A 23,325-nucleotide genomic window follows, 5' to 3' on the forward strand; every position below is an offset into this window, starting at 1 on the left:
TTGGTTAGCTTCCTGTGATATTTGTTTTGGTTAGTTTCCTGTGATATTTGTTTTGGTTAGTTTCCTGTAATATTTGTTTTGGTCAGTTTCCTGTGATATTTGTTTTGGTTAGTTTCCTGTGATATTTGTTTTGGTTAGTTTCCTGTGATATTTGTTTTGGTTAGTTTCCTGTGATATTACTTTGGTCAGTTTCCTGTGATATTTGTTTTGGTTAGTTTCCTGTGATATTTGTTTTGGTTAGTTTCCTGTGATTATTGTTTTGGTTAGTTTCCTGTGATATTTGTTTTGGTCAGTTTCCTGTGATATTTGTTTTGGTTAGTTTCCTGTGATATTTGTTTTGGTTAGTTTCCTGTGATATTACTTTGGTCAGTTTCCTGTGATATTTGTTTTGGTTAGTTTCGTGTGATATTTGTTTTGGTTAGTTTCCTGTGATATTTGTTTTGGTTAGTTTCCTGTGATTATTGTTTTGGTTAGTTTCCTGTGATATTTGTTTTGGTCAGTTTCCTGTGATATTTGTTTTGGTTAGTTTCCTGTGATATTTGTTTTGGTTAGTTTCCTGTGATATTACTTTGGTCAGTTTCATGTGATATTTGTTTTGGTTAGTTTCCTGTAATATTTGTTTTGGTCAGTTTCCTGTGATATTTGTTTTGGTTAGTTTCCTGTGATATTTGTTTTGGTTAGTTTCCTGTGATATTTGTTTTGGTTAGCTTCCTGTGATATTTGTTTTGGTTAGCTTCCTGTGATATTTGTTTTGGTTAGCTTCCTGTGATATTTGTTTTGGTTAGTTTCCTGTGATATTTGTTTTGGTTAGTTTCCTGTAATATTTGTTTTGGTCAGTTTCCTGTGATATTTGTTTTGGTTAGTTTCCTGTGATATTTGTTTTGGTTAGTTTCCTGTGATATTTGTTTTGGTCAGTTTCCTGTGATATTTGTTTTGGTTAGTTTCCTGTGATATTTGTTTTGGTTAGTTTCCTGTGATATTACTTTGGTCAGTTTCCTGTGATATTTGTTTTGGTTAGTTTCCTGTGATATTTGTTTTGGTTAGTTTCCTGTGATTATTGTTTTGGTTAGTTTCCTGTGATATTTGTTTTGGTCAGTTTCCTGTGATATTTGTTTTGGTTAGTTTCCTGTGATATTTGTTTTGGTTAGTTTCCTGTGATATTTGTTTTGGTCAGTTTCCTGTGATATTTGTTTTGGTTAGTTTCCTGTGATATTTGTTTTGGTTAGTTTCCTGTGATTATTGTTTTGGTTAGTTTCCTGTGATATTTGTTTTGGTCAGTTTCCTGTGATATTTGTTTTGGTTAGTTTCCTGTGATATTTGTTTTGGTTAGTTTCCTGTGATATTACTTTGGTCAGTTTCATGTGATATTTGTTTTGGTTAGTTTCCTGTAATATTTGTTTTGGTCAGTTTCCTGTGATATTTGTTTTGGTTAGTTTCCTGTGATATTTGTTTTGGTTAGTTTCCTGTGATATTTGTTTTGGTTAGCTTCCTGTGATATTTGTTTTGGTTAGCTTCCTGTGATATTTGTTTTGGTTAGCTTCCTGTGATATTTGTTTTGGTTAGTTTCCTGTGATATTTGTTTTGGTTAGTTTCCTGTAATATTTGTTTTGGTCAGTTTCCTGTGATATTTGTTTTGGTTAGTTTCCTGTGATATTTGTTTTGGTTAGTTTCCTGTGATATTTGTTTTGGTCAGTTTCCTGTGATATTTGTTTTGGTTAGTTTCCTGTGATATTTGTTTTGGTTAGTTTCCTGTGATATTACTTTGGTCAGTTTCCTGTGATATTTGTTTTGGTTAGTTTCCTGTGATATTTGTTTTGGTTAGTTTCCTGTGATTATTGTTTTGGTTAGTTTCCTGTGATATTTGTTTTGGTCAGTTTCCTGTGATATTTGTTTTGGTTAGTTTCCTGTGATATTTGTTTTGGTTAGTTTCCTGTGATATTACTTTGGTCAGTTTCCTGTGATATTTGTTTTGGTTAGTTTCCTGTGATATTTGTTTTGGTTAGTTTCCTGTGATTATTGTTTTGGTTAGTTTCCTGTGATATTTGTTTTGGTCAGTTTCCTGTGATATTTGTTTTGGTTAGTTTCCTGTGATATTTGTTTTGGTTAGTTTCCTGTGATATTACTTTGGTCAGTTTCCTGTGATATTTGTTTTGGTTAGTTTCCTGTAATATTTGTTTTGGTCAGTTTCCTGTGATATTTGTTTTGGTTAGTTTCCTGTGATATTTGTTTTGGTTAGTTTCCTGTGATATTTGTTTTGGTTAGCTTCCTGTGATATTTGTTTTGGTTAGCTTCCTGTGATATTTGTTTTGGTTAGCTTCCTGTGATATTTGTTTTGGTTAGTTTCCTGTGATATTTGTTTTGGTTAGTTTCCTGTAATATTTGTTTTGGTCAGTTTCCTGTGATATTTGTTTTGGTTAGTTTCCTGTGATATTTGTTTTGGTTAGTTTCCTGTGATATTTGTTTTGGTTAGTTTCCTGTGATATTACTTTGGTCAGTTTCCTGTGATATTTGTTTTGGTTAGTTTCCTGTGATATTTGTTTTGGTTAGTTTCCTGTGATTATTGTTTTGGTTAGTTTCCTGTGATATTTGTTTTGGTCAGTTTCCTGTAATATTTGTTTTGGTCAGTTTCCTGTGATATTTGTTTTGGTTAGTTTCCTGTGATATTTGTTTTGGTTAGTTTCCTGTGATATTTGTTTTGGTTAGTTTCCTGTGATATTTGTTTTGGTTAGCTTCCTGTGATATTTGTTTTGGTTAGCTTCCTGTGATATTTGTTTTGGTTAGCTTCCTGTGATATTTGTTTTGGTTAGTTTCCTGTGATATTTGTTTTGGTTAGTTTCCTGTAATATTTGTTTTGGTCAGTTTCCTGTGATATTTGTTTTGGTTAGTTTCCTGTGATATTTGTTTTGGTTAGTTTCCTGTGATATTTGTTTTGGTTAGTTTCCTGTGATATTACTTTGGTCAGTTTCCTGTGATATTTGTTTTGGTTAGTTTCCTGTGATATTTGTTTTGGTTAGTTTCCTGTGATTATTGTTTTGGTTAGTTTCCTGTGATATTTGTTTTGGTCAGTTTCCTGTGATATTTGTTTTGGTTAGTTTCCTGTGATATTTGTTTTGGTTAGTTTCCTGTGATATTACTTTGGTCAGTTTCATGTGATATTTGTTTTGGTTAGTTTCCTGTAATATTTGTTTTGGTCAGTTTCCTGTGATATTTGTTTTGGTTAGTTTCCTGTGATATTTGTTTTGGTTAGTTTCCTGTGATATTTGTTTTGGTTAGCTTCCTGTGATATTTGTTTTGGTTAGCTTCCTGTGATATTTGTTTTGGTTAGCTTCCTGTGATATTTGTTTTGGTTAGTTTCCTGTGATATTTGTTTTGGTTAGTTTCCTGTAATATTTGTTTTGGTCAGTTTCCTGTGATATTTGTTTTGGTTAGTTTCCTGTGATATTTGTTTTGGTTAGTTTCCTGTGATATTTGTTTTGGTTAGTTTCCTGTGATATTACTTTGGTCAGTTTCCTGTGATATTTGTTTTGGTTAGTTTCCTGTGATATTTGTTTTGGTTAGTTTCCTGTGATTATTGTTTTGGTTAGTTTCCTGTGATATTTGTTTTGGTCAGTTTCCTGTAATATTTGTTTTGGTCAGTTTCCTGTGATATTTGTTTTGGTTAGTTTCCTGTGATATTTGTTTTGGTTAGTTTCCTGTGATATTTGTTTTGGTTAGTTTCCTGTGATATTTGTTTTGGTTAGCTTCCTGTGATATTTGTTTTGGTTAGCTTCCTGTGATATTTGTTTTGGTTAGCTTCCTGTGATATTTGTTTTGGTTAGTTTCCTGTGATATTTGTTTTGGTTAGTTTCCTGTAATATTTGTTTTGGTCAGTTTCCTGTGATATTTGTTTTGGTTAGTTTCCTGTGATATTTGTTTTGGTTAGTTTCCTGTGATATTTGTTTTGGTTAGTTTCCTGTGATATTACTTTGGTCAGTTTCCTGTGATATTTGTTTTGGTTAGTTTCCTGTGATATTTGTTTTGGTTAGTTTCCTGTGATTATTGTTTTGGTTAGTTTCCTGTGATATTTGTTTTGGTCAGTTTCCTGTGATATTTGTTTTGGTTAGTTTCCTGTGATATTTGTTTTGGTTAGTTTCCTGTGATATTACTTTGGTCAGTTTCCTGTGATATTTGTTTTGGTTAGTTTCGTGTGATATTTGTTTTGGTTAGTTTCCTGTGATATTTGTTTTGGTTAGTTTCCTGTGATATTACTTTGGTCAGTTTCCTGTGATATTTGTTTTGGTTAGTTTCCTGTGATATTTGTTTTGGTTAGTTTCCTGTGATATTACTTTGGTCAGTTTCCTGTGATACTTGTTTTGGTCAGTTTCCTGTGATATTTGTTTTGGTTAGTTTCCTGTGATATTTGTTTTGGTTAGTTTCCTGTGATATTACTTTGGTCAGTTTCCTGTGATACTTGTTTTGGTCTGATTCCTGTGATATTACTTTGGTCAGTTTCCTGTGATATTTGTTTTGGTCAGATTCCTGTGATATTACTTTGGTCAGTTTCCTGTGATACTTGTTTTGGTCTGATTCCTGTGATATTTGTTTTGGTCAGTTTCCTGTGATATTTGTTTTGGTCAGTTTCCTGTGATATTTGTTTTGGTCAGTTTCCTGTGATATTTGTTTTGGTCAGTTTCCTATGACTTATTCAACTTATAACACCACATCTGTGAAGTACGAATTCTTTCCCTTGTTCAACATACCAAACAAAGTAGTTGATTACCTAGTTTGTTACTATTTTTTATTTATTCTTATGTTGTTAGGGTGAAAGAAAAAATTCTGTAAAATTTCAGCTTAATCCGAGATTGGGTGTGGGAGAAATAACGTGTACAAACTTTTGACCAGACAGACAGAGTGAGATGATAGAAGCTTTGAAAAAACAACACAGAACAAGCAAAATATTTAAAAAATCCTTTTAAAAAAATAATAAAACTTATCTAAAAGGAAAGAACTACGCCCTTAAAATTATATCTATCAATAATGTACAAGTTATCTTCCTTATTCGATATCAAACGAAATAATTAATTAAAAATAATTAATTGACTTATTGAGTATTTTTTTTATTAATTCATTTTTTAGGTACAAGAAATAATTTTTAAAGTATCAATTCGATAATGCGTAAGGGAGAAATGATGTTAACAATAATTTAAGGGCACTAAACTCCCAAAAATGTCTGTCAATACTGAAGAATGAGTTTCCCTTGTTGGTATAAACAAAATGATTAATTAACAGTAATTAATTGACTATTTGGTTTCTTTTTTTTTTATTGATTAATGTCTTGTCTATCAAATCTATGCCAATGTATAATTGTGCTAAGTTTTAATTGGATCCGAGAATGGGTGCGGAAGAAAAAACGTGTACACATTTTAAGAAAACAGACAGACAGACAGATATGTGTTGATATAAGCTTCGTAAAACTAAAGATTTGACGTCATAACCGCTCCCACAACTACCACACAGCCACGTAGGCACACAACTTTCACACAACCACGTAGACACACAACGACGACACAACCACGTAGACACACAACGACGACACAACCACGTAGACACACAACGACGACACAACCACGTAGACACACAACGACCACACAACCACGTAGACACACAACGACGACACAACCACGTAGACACACAACGACGACACAACCACGTAGACACACAACGACGACACAACCACGTAGACACACAACGACCGCACAACCACGTAGACACACAACGACGACACAACCACGTAGACACACAACGACCACACAACCACGTATACACACAACGACGACACAACCACGTAGACACACAACGACGACACAACCACGTAGACACACAACGACGACACAACCACGTAGACACACAACGACGACACAACCACGTAGACACACAACGACGACAAAACCACGTAGACACACAACGACGACACAACCACGTAGACACACAACGACGACACAACAACGTAGACCTGTCCTTTCTACATCACCCCTTCTCCAATTTAAATCTTTCAGTTCTCTCATCTGCCCCCCCCCCCCAAGCCCAACGAATGTTGCGAGCTGTGTTACAACAATCACTGCCCTCAAACACACACATACGCCCACAAAGAGCAGACGTACACTTGGGGAGTTAACTCTGTCAGTTCCACTTAGTCTCCTGACTTCCCTTGCCCCTGACAGCACCACCACCGGACCCTTGCGCCCTGGTCGACTTAGCGTTAGAAGCAAGGGCGTCTCAATTACCTACGTCATTTGATTTCGCTTCATGCGCCTCTGTTGGGGGACATCAGAATACAGTTAATCTGGCTGTCTTTTACTTGGGAAAATATTGACCTTCTAGTTATGCCCTTAACATAAAAAAAAGGTTTCTACTCAATATGTCAAAGTAATAGTTATTATTAATTTTAAAAAAGTAAATTTTTCATTTTAGACCTTGAGACCTGCAGATGATGTAAAGGGTGTCATGTGGCCAGCACAACGACTAAATGCCTTTACTTTTCCCCAGGTAACAATTAGGGCTGGGATGACCCAGAGGCGCCCAAAGATCCCGAAATAAAAAATCCTAGTCTTCACCAGGATATGAAGTCTGGTCCCCCTGTTAGCTAGCTAAGCTCTCTACCACTCGACCACCGCGCATTCCAATTATCTAACTAAACAAGTTTATAATTTGTTAAAAAATACAGCTAAGTGTGGTGGGCGAGTGGTGATTTTGTTTACCAAAATGAAGGTGATGGTTCCTTGCAGAGTACATGAATATGTCACATATGTCAGAGTACATGGATAAGTGGCATATGTCAGAGTACATGGATAAGTGGCATATGTCAGAGTACATGGATAAGTGGCATATGTCAGAGTACATGGATAAGTGGCATATGTCAGAGTACATGGATAAGTGGCATATGTCAGAGTACATGGATAAGTGGCATATGTCGGAGTACATGGATTAGTGGCATATGTCAGAGTACATATGTTGGTTATTGTGAAGGCGGTTAGCCATTGTACTGACTCCATAACACTCTCGTTAAATGGAATACTCGGTAAGAGGTAACTTATAGTGCACCTGCCTTTGCACTTTCAAGTCTCCGCTGGAAGGTTCACTTGACAGCTTCTTGTGCAACTTACATACATGGCTATGAAAGACAAAGGTTCTCACATTAAACCAATAGTATGTACAAGACTTGGCCACTACATTTTGTGTTAAGCTGACTTTAAAAAAAAATGTTTTGTAAAATGTTCTCCATGTTTCGGATGTTCCTTCAGAGTTGAAGATAGTTTACTTCCTAGTCCAAACCTCCCGTAGGACGACGGAGGATGGGAGCGGACAGGGTTTGAACCCGGGACCATCGATAAGTCCGAACGACAGTTAAGTACGCAAACCGCACGACCAGGCACACTAATGATGTGGTTTTCACATTGCAGGCATTCTAGATCTGGATCTAATGACCTTAACACTCTATAGAGTCTAGAGTGATGTGGGTCCAGCTGCTGCAAGCTACTTTCCTCTATACTAGTGAGAGCTAAATTATAACACTTTATAGCGCTTTCGGGTGAGGAGGGGGAGTATGGGGCACTTCTATTACGCCGTCCGCCTTTAATTTCGCCAAAAAAATCGCTTTTAGGCATGCGGTCGTCACCCTAAGGGGATAAATCTGACCCAGTGCAGCTTGAATGGTAAGCAGTGCTTCTATAATAGTTCTATACTGTCCACTCTGTACGACCTCCAGCAGAATATGATTTTTTACAGGGTAGTCCTGCATGCTCATTATGGCGGGAATGAACCTTTGATTTATTAAACAATTTAGTCATCTTCTAAAAACAAAACAGAAAAAAACGACTAAAAATAAAAAAGTACTCGCTAGAAAAAAAAAACTTCTGAAAATAGCTATCCTAATTAGCTGTTCTATTTACACACCTAAGGCTACAAACTTTTTCTGGTTAACTCTTTAGCGCTACTCAGAAAATTGATATTTAAGTGTCGGGATAAAATATCTGCTGTAAGCCATTGAAAAAAAAAATATAAACAATTATGGTTGAGGATTTAAAAAAAAAAGAAATATAGATATTCTACAAGCAATTAGGAAAGCTGAGATGTCGACTTGTAGTCGGACTTAATTGATGATTTAAACTGTTTTAAACTATAACCATCTTGTATACGTACAATGATATCGTGTGGCTAGAATTCAATATTAAGTTACTTATTAAAAGCTTAATATCTATAAAAATTTAGGACTCAATACAACAAAAAAAAATTAGGATTAAATTAATAAAGTATTCCATTACCAAGACCAAAGTAGCTTTAAAAAAATGTTTGTGAGTAATGTATGTCCCCACACGATGTACAAGATATAGCGTCAGTAAGAACTGACATGATTGTGTTCGTTAATTATCTACCCTTAATCATGACTGACTATTTTATCTCTTTATTGTCTAGTGTTATATCCTGAAACTAAGTATTTTACTGTATAGGTATCTACTAAAATATCAAATTATTTTCAAGATTGTGTATTTTAGCAATGAAGAATTAGATTTAGACATAGTGTCCAATGACTGGTTTGTAGTTTAATTATTTTGTTTCTTGACACGCTGTACACATAGACGAACTCAGGGGCGATCCTTGGTGGGGGGTGCGATAAAGTGAATCTTTTCTCACGGTCAGCCCATAGTACAAATAATGGTTGAGCTGAACTGCTACGGCCGCCTCTGAGTAGAACTATTCCATAATTTGATGCTTAATCTAAGAGCATGATACAACAAAGTCACACACACACTGGGCGACAGCAGGACTAGAGAAATGTGAATGTTGACATGATCGTTTTTTTTTAAATGCATTAAAAGAAAGTTCACTCAGGGCTCAAGATTCTTCAAGGGGACTAATTCGACTTATACCACCAAATCAGTCAAGTACGATTTCTTTCCCCTGTTTAAGATAACAAACAAAATAATTAATTACCAATAGTAAATAAACTAAATGGTTCAATTTTTTTTTTAATTGATTATTGTGTTGTCAAGTAAAAGAAATAATTGTGCAAAAGTTTCAGCTTGATCCGAGATTGGGCTTGGGAGAAATAACGTGTACAAACGTTTTACCAGACAGACTGACAGACAGACTGACAGACAGACAGTGTGAGTTGACAGAAGCTTTGTGAAAACGAAAATTCACAACATATATATGGAAATCCCACCTAGTGAAGTGACAAAATGTTTTCCAACTCACGTTGAGACGGTGCTATAGCTAGTACAACGAGGTTCAAGGGGCACACTTTCATCACCTCTTGTAAACTGTACAAATACTTAGTACGTTCTTATTAATAATACTCTGTTTTTACTATTTATTATTACAAAATTATGATATGTTAGAATTTACTTTTCTGTTAGTGTTTATGGCCTAGCAGGGACAGAAGAAGAACTAGCTGACCTGGTGATGCGCATTGACAAGACTTCCGCAGCCTTTGGTAAGCAAATAAATGCCGAAAAAAAAACAAATTATGACCAATAGCCAACAGGGTTTTAAAAGAGGCATCAGTATTGGAGGTGAAAAGCTGACTAGTGTTAGCAGTTCAAATACTCGGAGCTATTGTCTCAGATGAGGGAACGAAACCTGAACTACTGGCCCGAATAGCACAATCTACAGCAGCCCTTTCAAAACTTAAAATAATATGAAAAGATAAAGGCTTAGACCTCGGCACCAAAATCAGACTGATGCGCTCCCTGGTCATGGCCATATTTTTATATGCTTGCAAGTCGTGGACGTTGAATACAGAGCTTGAGAGGAGGATCCTAGCAATGGAATTGAGATGCTACAGAAGGATCCTAGGTATCACGTTCAAAGACCGCACCATAAAACAGACTTATTTTATATTGGACACCCTGTATTATCCAAAGAAGTTTTGTTAGTTTTAGCTATTTACAAAAAAAACAACACGTTTTGTTAGTTTTAGCTATTTACACACAAAAAGTATTTCTAAATATAAACAAAAGAAAGTGGATCAAGGAGAGACAAATCTATAACAGGATCACGAAAGAATTATTAGAATAATTGTACATCATTGGACGTGATGGTTGCTGCTACGGACAAGTATCTACTGTGTAGCGCCATCTAGCGTCTACTTCGTGGCTTTCACCTTGATGAAATATGGAATTGAGAAGAAATTAGATCTATTTTAAGCAACAAGATGAAGCATTAAATTAAACAGAGACTTTCCCGAATACTACCAATGCTTTTATGAAGTCATAGGTAAACACTAGCAATAAGAATAAACCAGAAGCTATATCAGTAATAGTCAGCTAAAAGTTTTGAACGTATACATTATACATCAAACTAAAGTCTAGTAGTACTAAACAATGAAGTTTGGCGACCACCAACTGTGATGTTTTACTATTTTCCACTTAACCACAGGCTTTCATTTCAATTTTAGATTAGTTTGTTATGTTAGCTGTCGTGATTGTGTTTGTAATGTTATCACATCGCCTTGAGCCTACATCCTGTTTGTTAAATTAAATTATTATTATTATTAATTGTTTGAGATGGTCCATAGTCGCTTCGTTGCTGAAGGAGGCTAAGTATACCACATTGTGCAATATATTTCGCTACGTTACTTAAATACCCATACGAAAGGCACAGAGTATGAGGACAGATTGATTGTCTCCTTTCAGTGACAACATTTAAAAGTGTGTGTGTGAGCGTGTGTGTGTGTGTGTGTTAAAGATCAATCTTACCTTTCGTCATATTGAAATTTTCCAGGTGCTTCGCTTTCATCCTGGCGCTGTAGAACCACATGGAGGTATTCCCTAGATAGTCGTACTCCAAGGACAGATCCTTGACGTTGATCCGGCCGTCCTCCATGCGGTACGAGTAAGGACAGAACAGATAGTAGTCACGGAACTCGTACTTGTCGTAACAATTCCCTGCGGCGAAGATTTCCGGGTCGCCCTCGACGATGGAGCGCACCTGCGTGTAGAAAAGGTACTCCGAGAAGACCGCCCCGTTGTCCGCTTCTTTCCAGATGCGGGTGAGCAGGTTGGCCCTGTTGACGGTGACGAGGGCCTGTGCTTTGAAACGGTTGAGCCCGTACTGTTTGATGACCCCGGAGCCGAGGTTGTGCTCCGTGCCCGGGGTGCACTTGGCCTTGTTCTGGTCGTAGCTCTCCACCTGCGCCAAGAAGAGCTCCACAATGTCCTTCTCGTCGTTCTCGTGGATGTTCTTGGAAGAGGGGAGGAGGGGTTTGACCTTGGTGCCAAGGTCGCCTCCTCCTCCGCCGGTCACGTCCCCCGACTTGTCGCCCCCACCACCTTCGCCGATGACGTCGTAGGAGTTGTAGGCGTCGCCGTTGGGGGGCATGTCGGTGAAGCCGAGGAACCACTCCAGCGTGCTGTTGATGTCCTCGTCCTCGGGCAGGTGGTAGGTGAAGACGGTGAAGTTGGTGTCGGTGTAGTAGTCGTCCTGATTGGCCACGATGCTGGTGGAGACGGCCATGACCACGGTGAAGATACAGCTCGCTGCCACGCATGCTCCCGCGGCCAGGTCAAAAGTTCGGCTCGAGATTGTCATTATATCAGAAATTGTTGTTTCTGATCGTCTTGTTATTCTTTTCTTTTACGTCATTGTGGTCTTGGTCGTCTGCTTCACGTGATTTTTGTCTTAGTCGTCTGCCTCACGTGATTGTGGTCTTGGTCGTCTGCCTCACGTGATTGTGGTCACGATGATAAATGACGTTACATCGTTTCGTGCGCGCGGTGTCCTCATCGCTAGAGACGTTCCGTCATTCTCAATTTGAAAGCGTATCTATGTCAACAACAGTCGTATTCTCTCCGACTCTTATTCACTTCAATGAAGTTATCTCTCTTGGCTACACCACGAAGAGAGACAGGTTTAATGTTTGAAACGCAGACCTCGAAAAAGTTGTTCTACGATCAGACCTGAAACCAGCAGTTTTATATTACTTTTTATATCATTGTTCAAGAAAAAAGTTCAATCTAAAGTAGGTATTTTGTAATGGTATCAGATACATATACGTTATGCAAATTTTGTTTCTCCTTTGAAACCTGTTCTAGTTTTATAACTCTGTTTGGTTAGTTTGAGTCAAAACGTTGCTGCGAGACAGATTTTAACGAGAGTCAGAGATTGACGGCGCTGTCTTCATTTGTTTGTGTATCATCACCTTTAAAGAAAATGAGAAACAAACAATAGAAAAAAGAATTAAAAAAAAAAAAAGAGAATGGACCGCTAATGAAAATTACGGGGCTTATCTCCCATTTTACTAGGTAAAACAAAATTAACTAATCAGTACTAAATAATTAACTGATTGGTTAATTTTTAGATTGATTCGTGTATTGTTGGTTAGGGTTATGCAAAATTTCAACTTGAATCAATAATGGGAAGAAAAAAAAATATCGAAATGTAATAAAGGGACTAAATCCATATATATGACCACATCTCTCATTAAGTAGCATTTATTTCCCTTAGTTTGTAGCTCCTAACAGCTAGAACAATTAAAGTGATGTGGTGTATTATATATAAAGACTTCAGGTGGAGGGGGAGTATCATTAGAAAAACTATTTCTCCATCTTTCTGTTTGCAACAACAAGACCACTGCAGTGGCGTACCAAGGAATTTTCCATCATTTGGGGCTTGGCCTTTTTGGGGGCCCCTGCATTTTGCTAAATATTTAATAATAAATGTAAAAAAACAACTTACAACACTCATTTGGGGCACACTCAAGTGAGGGCCCAGAATTTTCCAATTCTCCCCCCCCCCTCACCATATCTACGCCATTGAAGACCACCGAACGTTCTGTTTTATACTATAAATATATATTCATGTCACGTCCGAATAAAACAAGAGGTTCCCTTTAAAAAAAAGGTAAATTGGTTTCGACAAAATCGTAACCAAAAAAAAAATCTCAGCTTGTATGACATACATCTGACAAGACTGATGAGGACATGACAACTCGATGCTATTAAAATATTTTCTCAGCTTAAGTCACGAAGGTGTGTAAAGTCAGCGGCCTGTCAGTCTCAACAGCTTAAAGAACTCTTTTTTTTTTCTGTGCTCGGTGATTGAAGTCTCCCACACCACAGAAACAGCCCGGAGAATCGGTAAGCTTATTACAAATATAAATATCAACGGGAGGGAACAAAAAATGTGTTTTGTTTTAAACGTCTCGTTTGTCTAACAGCCGGACTTAAGCGTCTTTGTACCCTGTGCAAAATACCAAACAGACAAACAGCAATGTCTCAATATTGCGTGAGGTACAGGACTAACAAGCTGAACTTTATCAAATGTACTTTATCTTCTCCGAAACAAACAAAAAATAATGGCATGAGAAAAGTTGGCATTGGCAATGATATCGCGCCCCCCCCCCCCTCACGTTAACAGCGTCGGAAACAGAAATCACGTGAATTAGGTAACGAGCGCAAAACAAACTTTTAAAAAATATGAAGTAATTAAAAATTCAATGTGAAATATTATCACTCCTGGGGCGTGGTGGTCGCCGAGTGGTAAAGCGCTTGGCTTCCGAATCGAGGATTTTAACTCTTTCTCTCCTAATTGACGATATCATCGTTGATCTGATCCAATTAAATTAAATTAATTATTGGTTTTATAGACAATAATTTGTACTATATAAAAAGAGCATGCATTCTCCTATAATTCTATATCAAAAGTAAAACGTTTTCTGATAACAAACAAAAAAATGTTATTGAAGTTTAATCATAACAGGGTAGAATGTACACATGTGAAAAATGAACTCCTCTGTCAGAACGTGGAAAAATAATTACGGAGTTAAAGAGTTAAGGGAGTCCACCCAACTCGAATGGGGACCTGACATTAGCTGGGGAAAGTAAAGTGGTTGATCGTTGTGCTGGCCACATGAAACCCTCGTTAACCGTCGGCCAAATAAACAGATGACCGTAACATCATCTGCACTGTAGATCACAAGGTCTGAAAGGGGAAACTTTACATTACTTACTGGATGGTGGAGGCTACTTTTTACTGTTTCTATCAGACATATTCAGTAGAAAACAAAAGTTCAATCTAGGGGGAGCAAGATTCTGTAGAAATAGTTGCATCCCAAGCTTTAGCACTGCGTTTATATCGCGCATTCAGAAACACACATTAGAGTGGGCTTGATTTCATTTTTATAAGTTTTAAATATTGGTTTTAAAATATCCTCACTTAATTTTATATACTATAAGAAAGTTAATTTCTTCTATATTCTGTCACTATTGTGTATGGCCCGTGACCCAAAATGTATGTTACCAAAAAAAAAAAACATTTAAAATGTCATGGACTTCTTCATTAATAACTCAAGCTTCATTCATAGATTCGCGCATTGGTAAAAAAAAAAAATTGCATCTAAGGTCACAATTGTTAAAGTGTCAATGGATCATTATAAAATATATTTTCCATTTATTAACTAACTCATTGAATAGAATACTGATTCAAATGTTGTTTTAAAGAAGAATTTTTATACGAACTTTGTTTTAGTTATACGTTTAAAAAATAACAAACTACTTTTATAGCGCGGTTTTGGCATATCCTCATTATAGTGGCTGAGGGGTAAAGCACTTGGAACCGGAAGTCCCATGCTCGAATCCTGGTGAAGACTCTAAGTGGAACACTTCGGGGGCCGATTTTGAGTTTGTGTTTCTACACAAACTGTCTTTGTAACCTTGTTACCATTTGGTTGTTGCTGGTAGCGTTAACAATCAGTAGAATAAGGTATTGACTTAAACAGTGGAACCATATGCATTTGTAAACCTTAGACACGCTTACTTTGCTTAAACAGAATTATATATTTAACAAAGCACATTCCACCTATTGGAGTAGTCCGGTTAGCTTTCAATGCGGTAATGGAATTAAGAGCGATTTACTGCACTGACAGTAACTTCATAACATCACTACTACCTTTATTTAGGCAAGTGCACAGTTCGGGCGAAAGAAAAGATGGCGGAAATGGACTTCAAGATACGAATCAAAATTCTTACAATGTTATAACTCTTATTTCGTTTCTACGAGAGACGTGGTATTAAACAAAATTTTAATCTCCCAAGGAGACCGCCAAGGTCAAAACGGAAACACAAATAAATCGATCAAATGAAGTCACAAATTTTAACCCTTATTGGACTGGGTAGTGGGCGGTTTATCTTGGCCCGCGGGTCACTTCCAGCCCTCCGTATTTACATAAACATCAGCGCAGCGATCAACTTATTGATTGAACTACGGACTGGGAAACAGTTTCGTGTCTCGATCGGAATTGGTTCATTAACTAAATTGGACAGATAGATTCATGACAGTCTGTTACAATATTTTTTTTTTACAAAATTGATTTCCGGAATTAAGCCGAACAGACAGAAATATTAATGCGTTAAGTTTCCTCCTAGGCAAAGGAGTAGATATTTGGGGTGGGGGGGGGGGGGGGGTAGAGAGATCGAGTAGTACAGTCATGTCGCAAACAGTAAAACTGAAACACGTACAATCAACAGACGTACGAGTTAGATAAACATAACTCCACTGTTGAGGTCTGGCCAACGTTTTGCCATCTTCAGCTTTTGTTGTCATGGCAACAAGAAAACCAATTGGAAAAAGGCGTGTGCAGGAGACTGCCTTTGTCATTTAATTTACTATTGAAGAATGTGTCGTTTAAAGGGCCTTCAATATGACCACCCTTCAATTTAACCATCCTTCAATATGACCACCCTTCAATATGACCACCCTTCAATTTAACCACCCTTCAATATGACCACCCTTCAATATGACCACCCTTCAATTTAACCACCCTTCAATATGACCACCCTTCAATATGACCACCCTTCAATTTAACCACCCTTCAATATGACCACCCTTCAATATGACCACCCTTCAATATGACCACCCTTCAATATGACCACCCTTATGACCAGCCTTCAATATGAACTCGAAGCTTTACTCTCGGCCTGTAGTTATGACTGTATCAGAGAAAGCAAACCTTTTGTTTTTCTTTTTTAGACACGTTTGGTGCTTCACCCGCCCCCCACCCCTTCACCCCCATCATGGCATAACATTCCATGTCAGTCGGAGAGGTGCAGACTTTGTTGAACTCTCCAGGAGCACTAGGAGACAAACCTCTACACGTTCTGACTGTTCCTGGTGATCTGAACAGTTCGACCTCTTAGCCCAGACTTCAAAGAGCGGGCAGGGTTCAAACTCCGAACCGTCGTGAGAATAGTCCGGTGCTCACTTCACAAGGACAATAAAAAATAGTTACAATTACAAAGATATACAATGAGTGTGTTCATGGGTAATAGCCCCTGCCCCCCCACCCACCCACTCTTGAGGAAGTCCTAACCAAACAGTACTACATAAAATATGCACTACAAGTAAAATTTAAACCTAACAACTTTAGGTTTCATTTTTCACCGCCTATATCGATGGTAGACCGTAGATGGTAGACCGTAGATGGTTGACCGTAGATGGTTGACCGTAGATGGTAGACCGTAGATGGTAGACCGTAGATGGTAGACCGTAGATGGTTGACCGTAGATGGTTGACCGTAGATGGTTGACCGTAGATGGTAGACCGTAGATGGTAGACCGTAGATGGTTGACCGTAGATGGTAGACCGTAGATGGTAGACCGTAGATGGTAGACCGCAGATGGTAGACCGTACATTGTAGACCGTAGATGCCCATTTTTCCTCAGCTATTGAAATAATTATTTAAATAATGCACTTATTGATCCACAATTGATTCCACTTGTTCTTATATTACCTAAATTAATATACAATCATATTCATTCGGATGATGCTACCAGAAAAACGTAAAGGAGAACATATATAAAGGTGAATGCAGAATAAAGCGCACATTGCATTGTCAGAAATAATTTCCCCGGGACATATGCAGCGAATATACAATATACGTGTTTAGAATCTAAGTCAAAGTGTTTTGCTAGTGGATTACAAATTATTACTATATGCAAAACGGAATGGACTAGAACAGACTGAAGAAGACTGAAATAGATCAGAAAAGTTCAGATGTGTTTGGTACACTCTAAAGTAGTTTTAAATAGTCAAAAAAAAATTTCTAATCTCCATAGGTGGACTTAGTGGTAGCCTGGGCGATTGACATATCAGGGCCACGAGTTTTTCTACGATGACGATGACAAATTTTCTAAAGAATCGAGGACTGTGGTGGTCGCCCCACTCGCCCGCCCCCCCTCCCCAAGGCCGCCTCTGTAATCTGGTTCCATGCGTTGGTGTCTATTTCGTCAACGTTTTATTTTTCTGGGTTTTCATGATGTTAATAAAACCCAAGTTTTGTGAGTTGTCGCAACAACGTCTTCATGTGTTTGAAAAATGTCGCATTGAATAAGTAGGACAAAAAAGAAGAGAGACAAGAGCTAGTGGAAAAAACCCAGCTGTGATAATGCTGGGAACCTCTAACTAGTGCATCACGTGTTTCCTTCGGACAGTATAATAGGATGGGGATTGTGGGATTGATGGGAGAAAGAACAACGCCAAGAAGGAGACGTTTGACACTAGCCTAAAACCCAGACTTGTCCGAACTCTTGTCCGCCTCCTTGCGCCCACTCAGGTACAGCGGTATACACATAATACGTCCCTCCTCTGTTACGTATATGTACGACTATTTCAATATGTTTGTGTGTGAAGTGCATGATACTGTTTTTATTAACTCTTTCTCTCCCTAATTATTTACCTCATTCTGGTGGAACCAACGATAGTATTGTCAGTTAGGAGAGAAAGAGTTAAATTATTATAAATGAGAACAAGTGCCATAAAGTGGGAAAAGGAAATAAAAATAACATGAAGAAAGGAAATTTTAAAAAGCTCCATCTTCTCCTCCCCCCCCCCCCCGTCTCCTCATCTCAAAATGTCTGATCCCCAATTCCCCTCTTCTCACTTAACTCCAACGTAATTAGCTACTTCATTATGTTTAGGACCTCACTTCTGCTGCTATTTCTAAATTAATTACCTCCCTTTGAATTAGATACAATTTTAATTTTAAGGCTTTAAATAGACCCCAGCCCGTGTTGAAGTTAAGAGTTTATTGACAACTTACAGACCAGAGAGTACACCGTAGACACTCAATTTAATTTAGAAATCAATTGTTTGTTTCTTTGTTGTTTTGTTTATTTTTAATTTTAAATCTGTTTATTTTAAAACGAATTACCCAATATGTTTATTTAGTGGAGTTTTAAAAAAAGTTATTAAAAAGAAAAGAAAAATCTATTTAATGCGCTCTATCATCTAAGCAAGTTTTGAAAGCTGGGACATTGTGAATGTAAAGAATATTATAAATACATTTCCTTCTACACTAGAATGAGGTATGTCTAGATTAATTTATACCATGCTTGATATTATGTAAAACGCTGTACAAACATTTTTTTATATGTTAAACATTCGTGATTTAAATTCAGTTTTAAATATTTGAATGGATTTTTTTTTAAATTCTGAACATCTTAAGTCCACTACGAAGAGATATAATAATGTATCGTTACATGTTTAAACAATGGTATGCAGCTTGTGAAAATACATCCAGGAATTATCTTGTATGTTTACGAGAAAGGCTTTCGTGTGGTTGAACTTCTGTTCGTTCTGCGAGTTTGTTGGTCAACACATGTAAAACACACACACACGTTTTAATTCCATCTTGTATTCTCCACTAGACTTGCGTTGTTTATAACACTTAATAATAAAGTAACGAGGCGGCGTTCAAAACTGTCAAACACTGAACAACTTCTGAGCCCTATACACACCTGTTGAACTGTCAAACAATAGAAGAAGTCTAAACTCCATAAACACCTGTTGAACTGTCAAACAATAGAAGAAGTCTAAACTCCATAAACACCTGTTGAACTGTCAAACAATAGAAGAAGTCTAAACTCCATAAACACCTGTTAAACTGTCAAACAATTGAAGACGTCTAAACTCTATAAAAACCTGTTGAACTGTCAAACAATTGAAGACGTCTAAACTCCATAAACACCTGTTGAACTTTAAAAACTCTAAGACCTCTAAACCTCTGCCAGAATTCTAATTATTCAAAAGGGCTGAAAACTTGTTTTTTAAACCAGCCAATCGGTCATTAAGATGAGGCATACGAAACATGGTTACCATAGCAACATGCCCTCGGCTTTGTACAGATACATTTGAATAGATTTGAATATACTTTCTCTGTTGTGTCTGTCTGATGTTACAGTTTGCTACATGTTCTTACGTTGGGACGGTACTTCCACTAAACAAGTTAAGCAGATTTCCCACGGGAAAGACAATAATAGGAACTAGTTTCACCCGCTATATTTCTTGCTTGTATCAGCCTTCTGTTATTCATTTGCTCACTACACGATTAGATGTATTACCCAGTTGCGTCAGCCCGACTTGTTGTACACATCATTTGTCACTGTTTCCACTGCACGACGCACGCGTTGAAAAATTATCGGTAGTTTGGTCGTACGACTGTCGTAGCTTCGACATTTCCTTGTGCAATAAAAAAAAAATAATTGGTCAGTTCGAGAGAGACCATTTGCTATAGAAGGCCCCGATACTGATCTGAGACGTCGCAACCTGTGGGCAGTGGAGACCAGTAGCTCGTTGCCACGTCGTACAGACTTGTGACGTGGCAACGAGCTATTGGTCTTAACTGCCCACAAGTCGCGACTTTGCAAGTCAGCAGTGGCGTAGCTAGGGGGGGGGGATATCCAAATTTGAAAATCCCCCCAGGTCCCATCTTGAGGGAGGCATAAAATGAGTGTCCGAAATTTGTTTTTACATTAAAAATTAGGCAATTGTATCATGTCATCATGTCGAATGAAAAAAATGCAGGGGCCCCTAAAGAGTACAAGCCCCCCCCCCGGGCCGCCTAATCCCAAGCTACGCCGCTGTAAGTCAGTGTTCAGGCCTTCTATGGGGATTGGTCTCGGTTCGAGTCGTCGTAAGCGGATTCGTGGTTAATGGATGGACTACCTGTATTTCCAATACCTGCTTAATTAACTACTTCTTTAGCGCAACATCGGTTTCTAAGGTTCAACAGATTGGTAAACTTAAGAAGGGCCATAATAAGTAGGTCACATGCGTAGTCTCGTGAAACATTCGACTCTTTCTTCAGACTGTTAGACTTGTTCTTATAATGGCCCTTAGAATAAGTTCAATGCCTTCGTACTTGGACCAGTGAACTAGAAACTAGAAACTCGAGGAAGTCTCAGTGACTATACACATGATACTACACGAGTAGTGACTGTGAAATTCAGAACTAATGTTCATTCTGCTCGTTAGACGGATGTGGCCATGACATCCAGGAGCCCCCTTCAACGTTCAAGTGGAGCAAATGTTACCTTTATGTAAGTGGCTATTCAAATGTCTGATGTATGGAATGCAGTTATCGATCTTGGAAGGGAATAAATATTATTTTTAGCATTTTAAATTCTTCAAGGGAGAAAAAAAAGTTGTTTTTTTTTTATTTATTTTAAAAAATGAATGTCATCAACATATTTTTTAATGAAAAAAAAAATTAACTTCTAAAAAATAGAAACATTATGCATGTTGTATTTACTTTTTTTGTCTTAAAAACCAAGATCAATTTTATTCTCTAAGCAATATTACTAGCTATAACTGAGATAGATACCAGAATCAGCCAATAGTATCACAGTACATTAAATGAGACTATATGAAATACAAGAAGTGTAGGATTCACACGTATTCCTCTCTAGAGTAGCGTCACTAAAGGGAAACTCCGATGGTTTTGACCATTTTTGATATAATATGTAATTTGATTTACAGATAATGAATATATTATTATTTTGTTTTTATTTGCAATAATAACTTAGTCATTGATATTTTTCTGACGTAATTTTCCTGCGCATCCAGACTTTCATATGGGTTTCTATGTAACGTCACACATGCCTATTAATTTAATCTATTGACTTACTGTCTAACGGGAGACCATACAGTAACGTTTACATTCTCGTCAAAGAAATAAATCTTCGTCTATGCAGTTAGATCTAGATCTTGTAAGCCAAGAAAAAAAATGCGTGTTAAAGGAGATTTACATGCTTGACTAATCACGGCAGTGTGTATCTTCTCGCCTGACCACTCAACACACAACAAACACTATCGCTTGGTTGTCTTGTCATGACTGACTACCCGTAGTCTAGAGTAGCCTTACACTGACCAGTTTGTGGTCGAATCAGTCAGACCTGCGATCTATTTACTTCTTGGGACAGGGAGGGGCTTAGATGAAAATGTTACTTTTTTTCTCGAGTTGGTTGTCCTAATGCTTTTTCAATCTATATATATCTATATATATCTATATATATATATATATATATATATATATATATATATATATAAAACTGTACCATAGCGCTTGACTAGGCCGTCACTAAGTCTAACAGCCTAACAGCTAATGTAAGAATGAAACGATACGATTGGTCAAATCTAGTTTGCCTTTCAGTATTGTTGAGGGAAGTGACGTATGCCTAACCTAAAAACAAAATCTCAAAGAACCCCGTTTTTTGGAGATGTCAAGAATTTACTGACTAATTTATTAAATATAAATGTTTCTAAGCATTTAAATAAAAAATGGTAAAATGTTTACTATTACAACTTTTCACGCAGAATTTAAATATGTCAATAACTCAAATTTGAAAAACCATCGGAGTTTCCCTTTAATCTCTAGGATATAAGATGATTCAAAAGACGACTGGGATTTAAGCATAGGGTTCTATGACACCTGCTGGCATTTACGATATGTTGTGAAAGTAAAGGCAGTTGGTCGTTGTGCTGGCCATATGACACCCTCGTTAGCCCTTGGCAATAGAATCGGATGTTTAACATCCTCTGGCCCCATAGATGTCAATGCTTGAAAGGGTTACCTTTACTTTGTATACCTTTGTTTTTACCAAACACCAGAAGCAGAACTATAAACATAAGGCTGTTGATCGAATGGAATTATAACTCTTACCTCAGTCTTAATGAATTGAAACGTAACTATCCCTGTCTCACGGACACAAAAATAGTGTCCAATCTTAGGAATCGAACCAAAGTCCTGAAGAAAAGTAGTTAGTTGAACAACACACCGTGTAACCGGATTGTTCCTTCCCCCCCCCCCTTATTTTTTTTCTCTCTCTCTTTCCCTGTCTGTACACAGAAAGTATGAGCTTGGCCTTCACGGGCCTCCCTGTTCATTTCAAACTGTTGTGACTGCACACACTTTTCAATCCTTTACTTTGTGTAACGTCATATTACAATCGGACTGATTCCCTGCCTGGTCATGGCCATTACATTCTCAACGCTTCTAGTGGTGCCACGTTTCTCCCTCAAAAGCTACGGTCTGGGGGCCTTTTCTGTTCACGGACCAAAGGTTTGGAACTCACTCCCCATTAATCTCAGACAGACATGCTACACTACATTCAAGAAGAACATTAAGACCTATCTGTTTAAAACTTTTTAAAAATTAGTTTGTCATTTTAGCTCTCGCGTTTATGTTTGTAATGTTATCACAGCGCCTTGAGCCTACATTTTGTTTGTTAGCAGTGCTTAGCTGCAATGGACACAGCGCGGAAGCGCCTAGCAATGCTTTCGAATCTTTGACGTTGACTGCAGAGCTAGAGAGGAGTATCTTAGCCATGGAATTGAGGTGCTATAGAAAGATCCTAGGTATCAGATATAAAGACCGTATCACAAACGAAAACAAATTACAAAAAAGGATTAATACAGTGATTGGGCCCACGATGACCCGCTAACTGCCGTCAAAAAACGCAAACTAAAACTCCATATCACAAGGTTCTGTGTACTTTCTTCAGGGAACATTACCAGGAAAAAGAAAAAAAGCAGCTAGAGAAAGCGATGAGAAGACAACATAAAAGAATGGACGGGCCTGTCATTGAAAGATATTCTAACCAAGGCAATAGATAGATAGGAATGGAGAAAGACGTTTAACAGATCTTGAGTGGTGCCCCAACGGTTCAACAGACTAATGGATATGTGAAAGTGAACATGATTGCCAGACTATTGCGTGTGCATGAAAAAGTCAGACAACGTTGCAGTCCAAAAAGGCCCAAATGGTGACAGTATACATGTACCGGAAGCTCAAAATTGGAACCAGTGAAATCTGCAAATGTGGAGTATCACCAGAGAATGCTGACCATGTCCTCCAAAACTACTCTCTTTACCAAGAGGCCCGTACAAGACACTGGCCCCAAAAACACCCCAATAGAAAGAAAACTATATGGAGAGCTCCCTGATTTGGAAACCACTGCGCAGTTCATCTCATGTATTGGTCTAGTCATCTGAACACTCCAACATAACAATGAG

At 37.6% G+C, this 23,325-nt stretch overlaps 1 protein-coding gene across 1 annotated transcript in view; it reads right to left on the reverse strand.

Annotated features, from left to right (window-relative positions):
* LOC106052307 (probable G-protein coupled receptor 158) overlaps positions 1 to 23,325 on the reverse strand; it is a 347,724-nt gene that overhangs the window by 281,022 nt on the left and 43,377 nt on the right. The window contains exon 2 of the mRNA XM_056036255.1: positions 10,737 to 12,178. Coding sequence (XP_055892230.1) covers positions 10,737 to 11,568 — 832 coding nt within the window. The 5' untranslated portion in view covers positions 11,569 to 12,178. The remainder of the gene's footprint in view (positions 1 to 10,736; positions 12,179 to 23,325) is intronic.

The sequence above is a fragment of the Biomphalaria glabrata genome, chromosome 7 (genome assembly GCF_947242115.1).
Source record: "Biomphalaria glabrata chromosome 7, xgBioGlab47.1, whole genome shotgun sequence".
NCBI classification, from domain to species: Eukaryota; Metazoa; Mollusca; class Gastropoda; family Planorbidae; genus Biomphalaria; species Biomphalaria glabrata.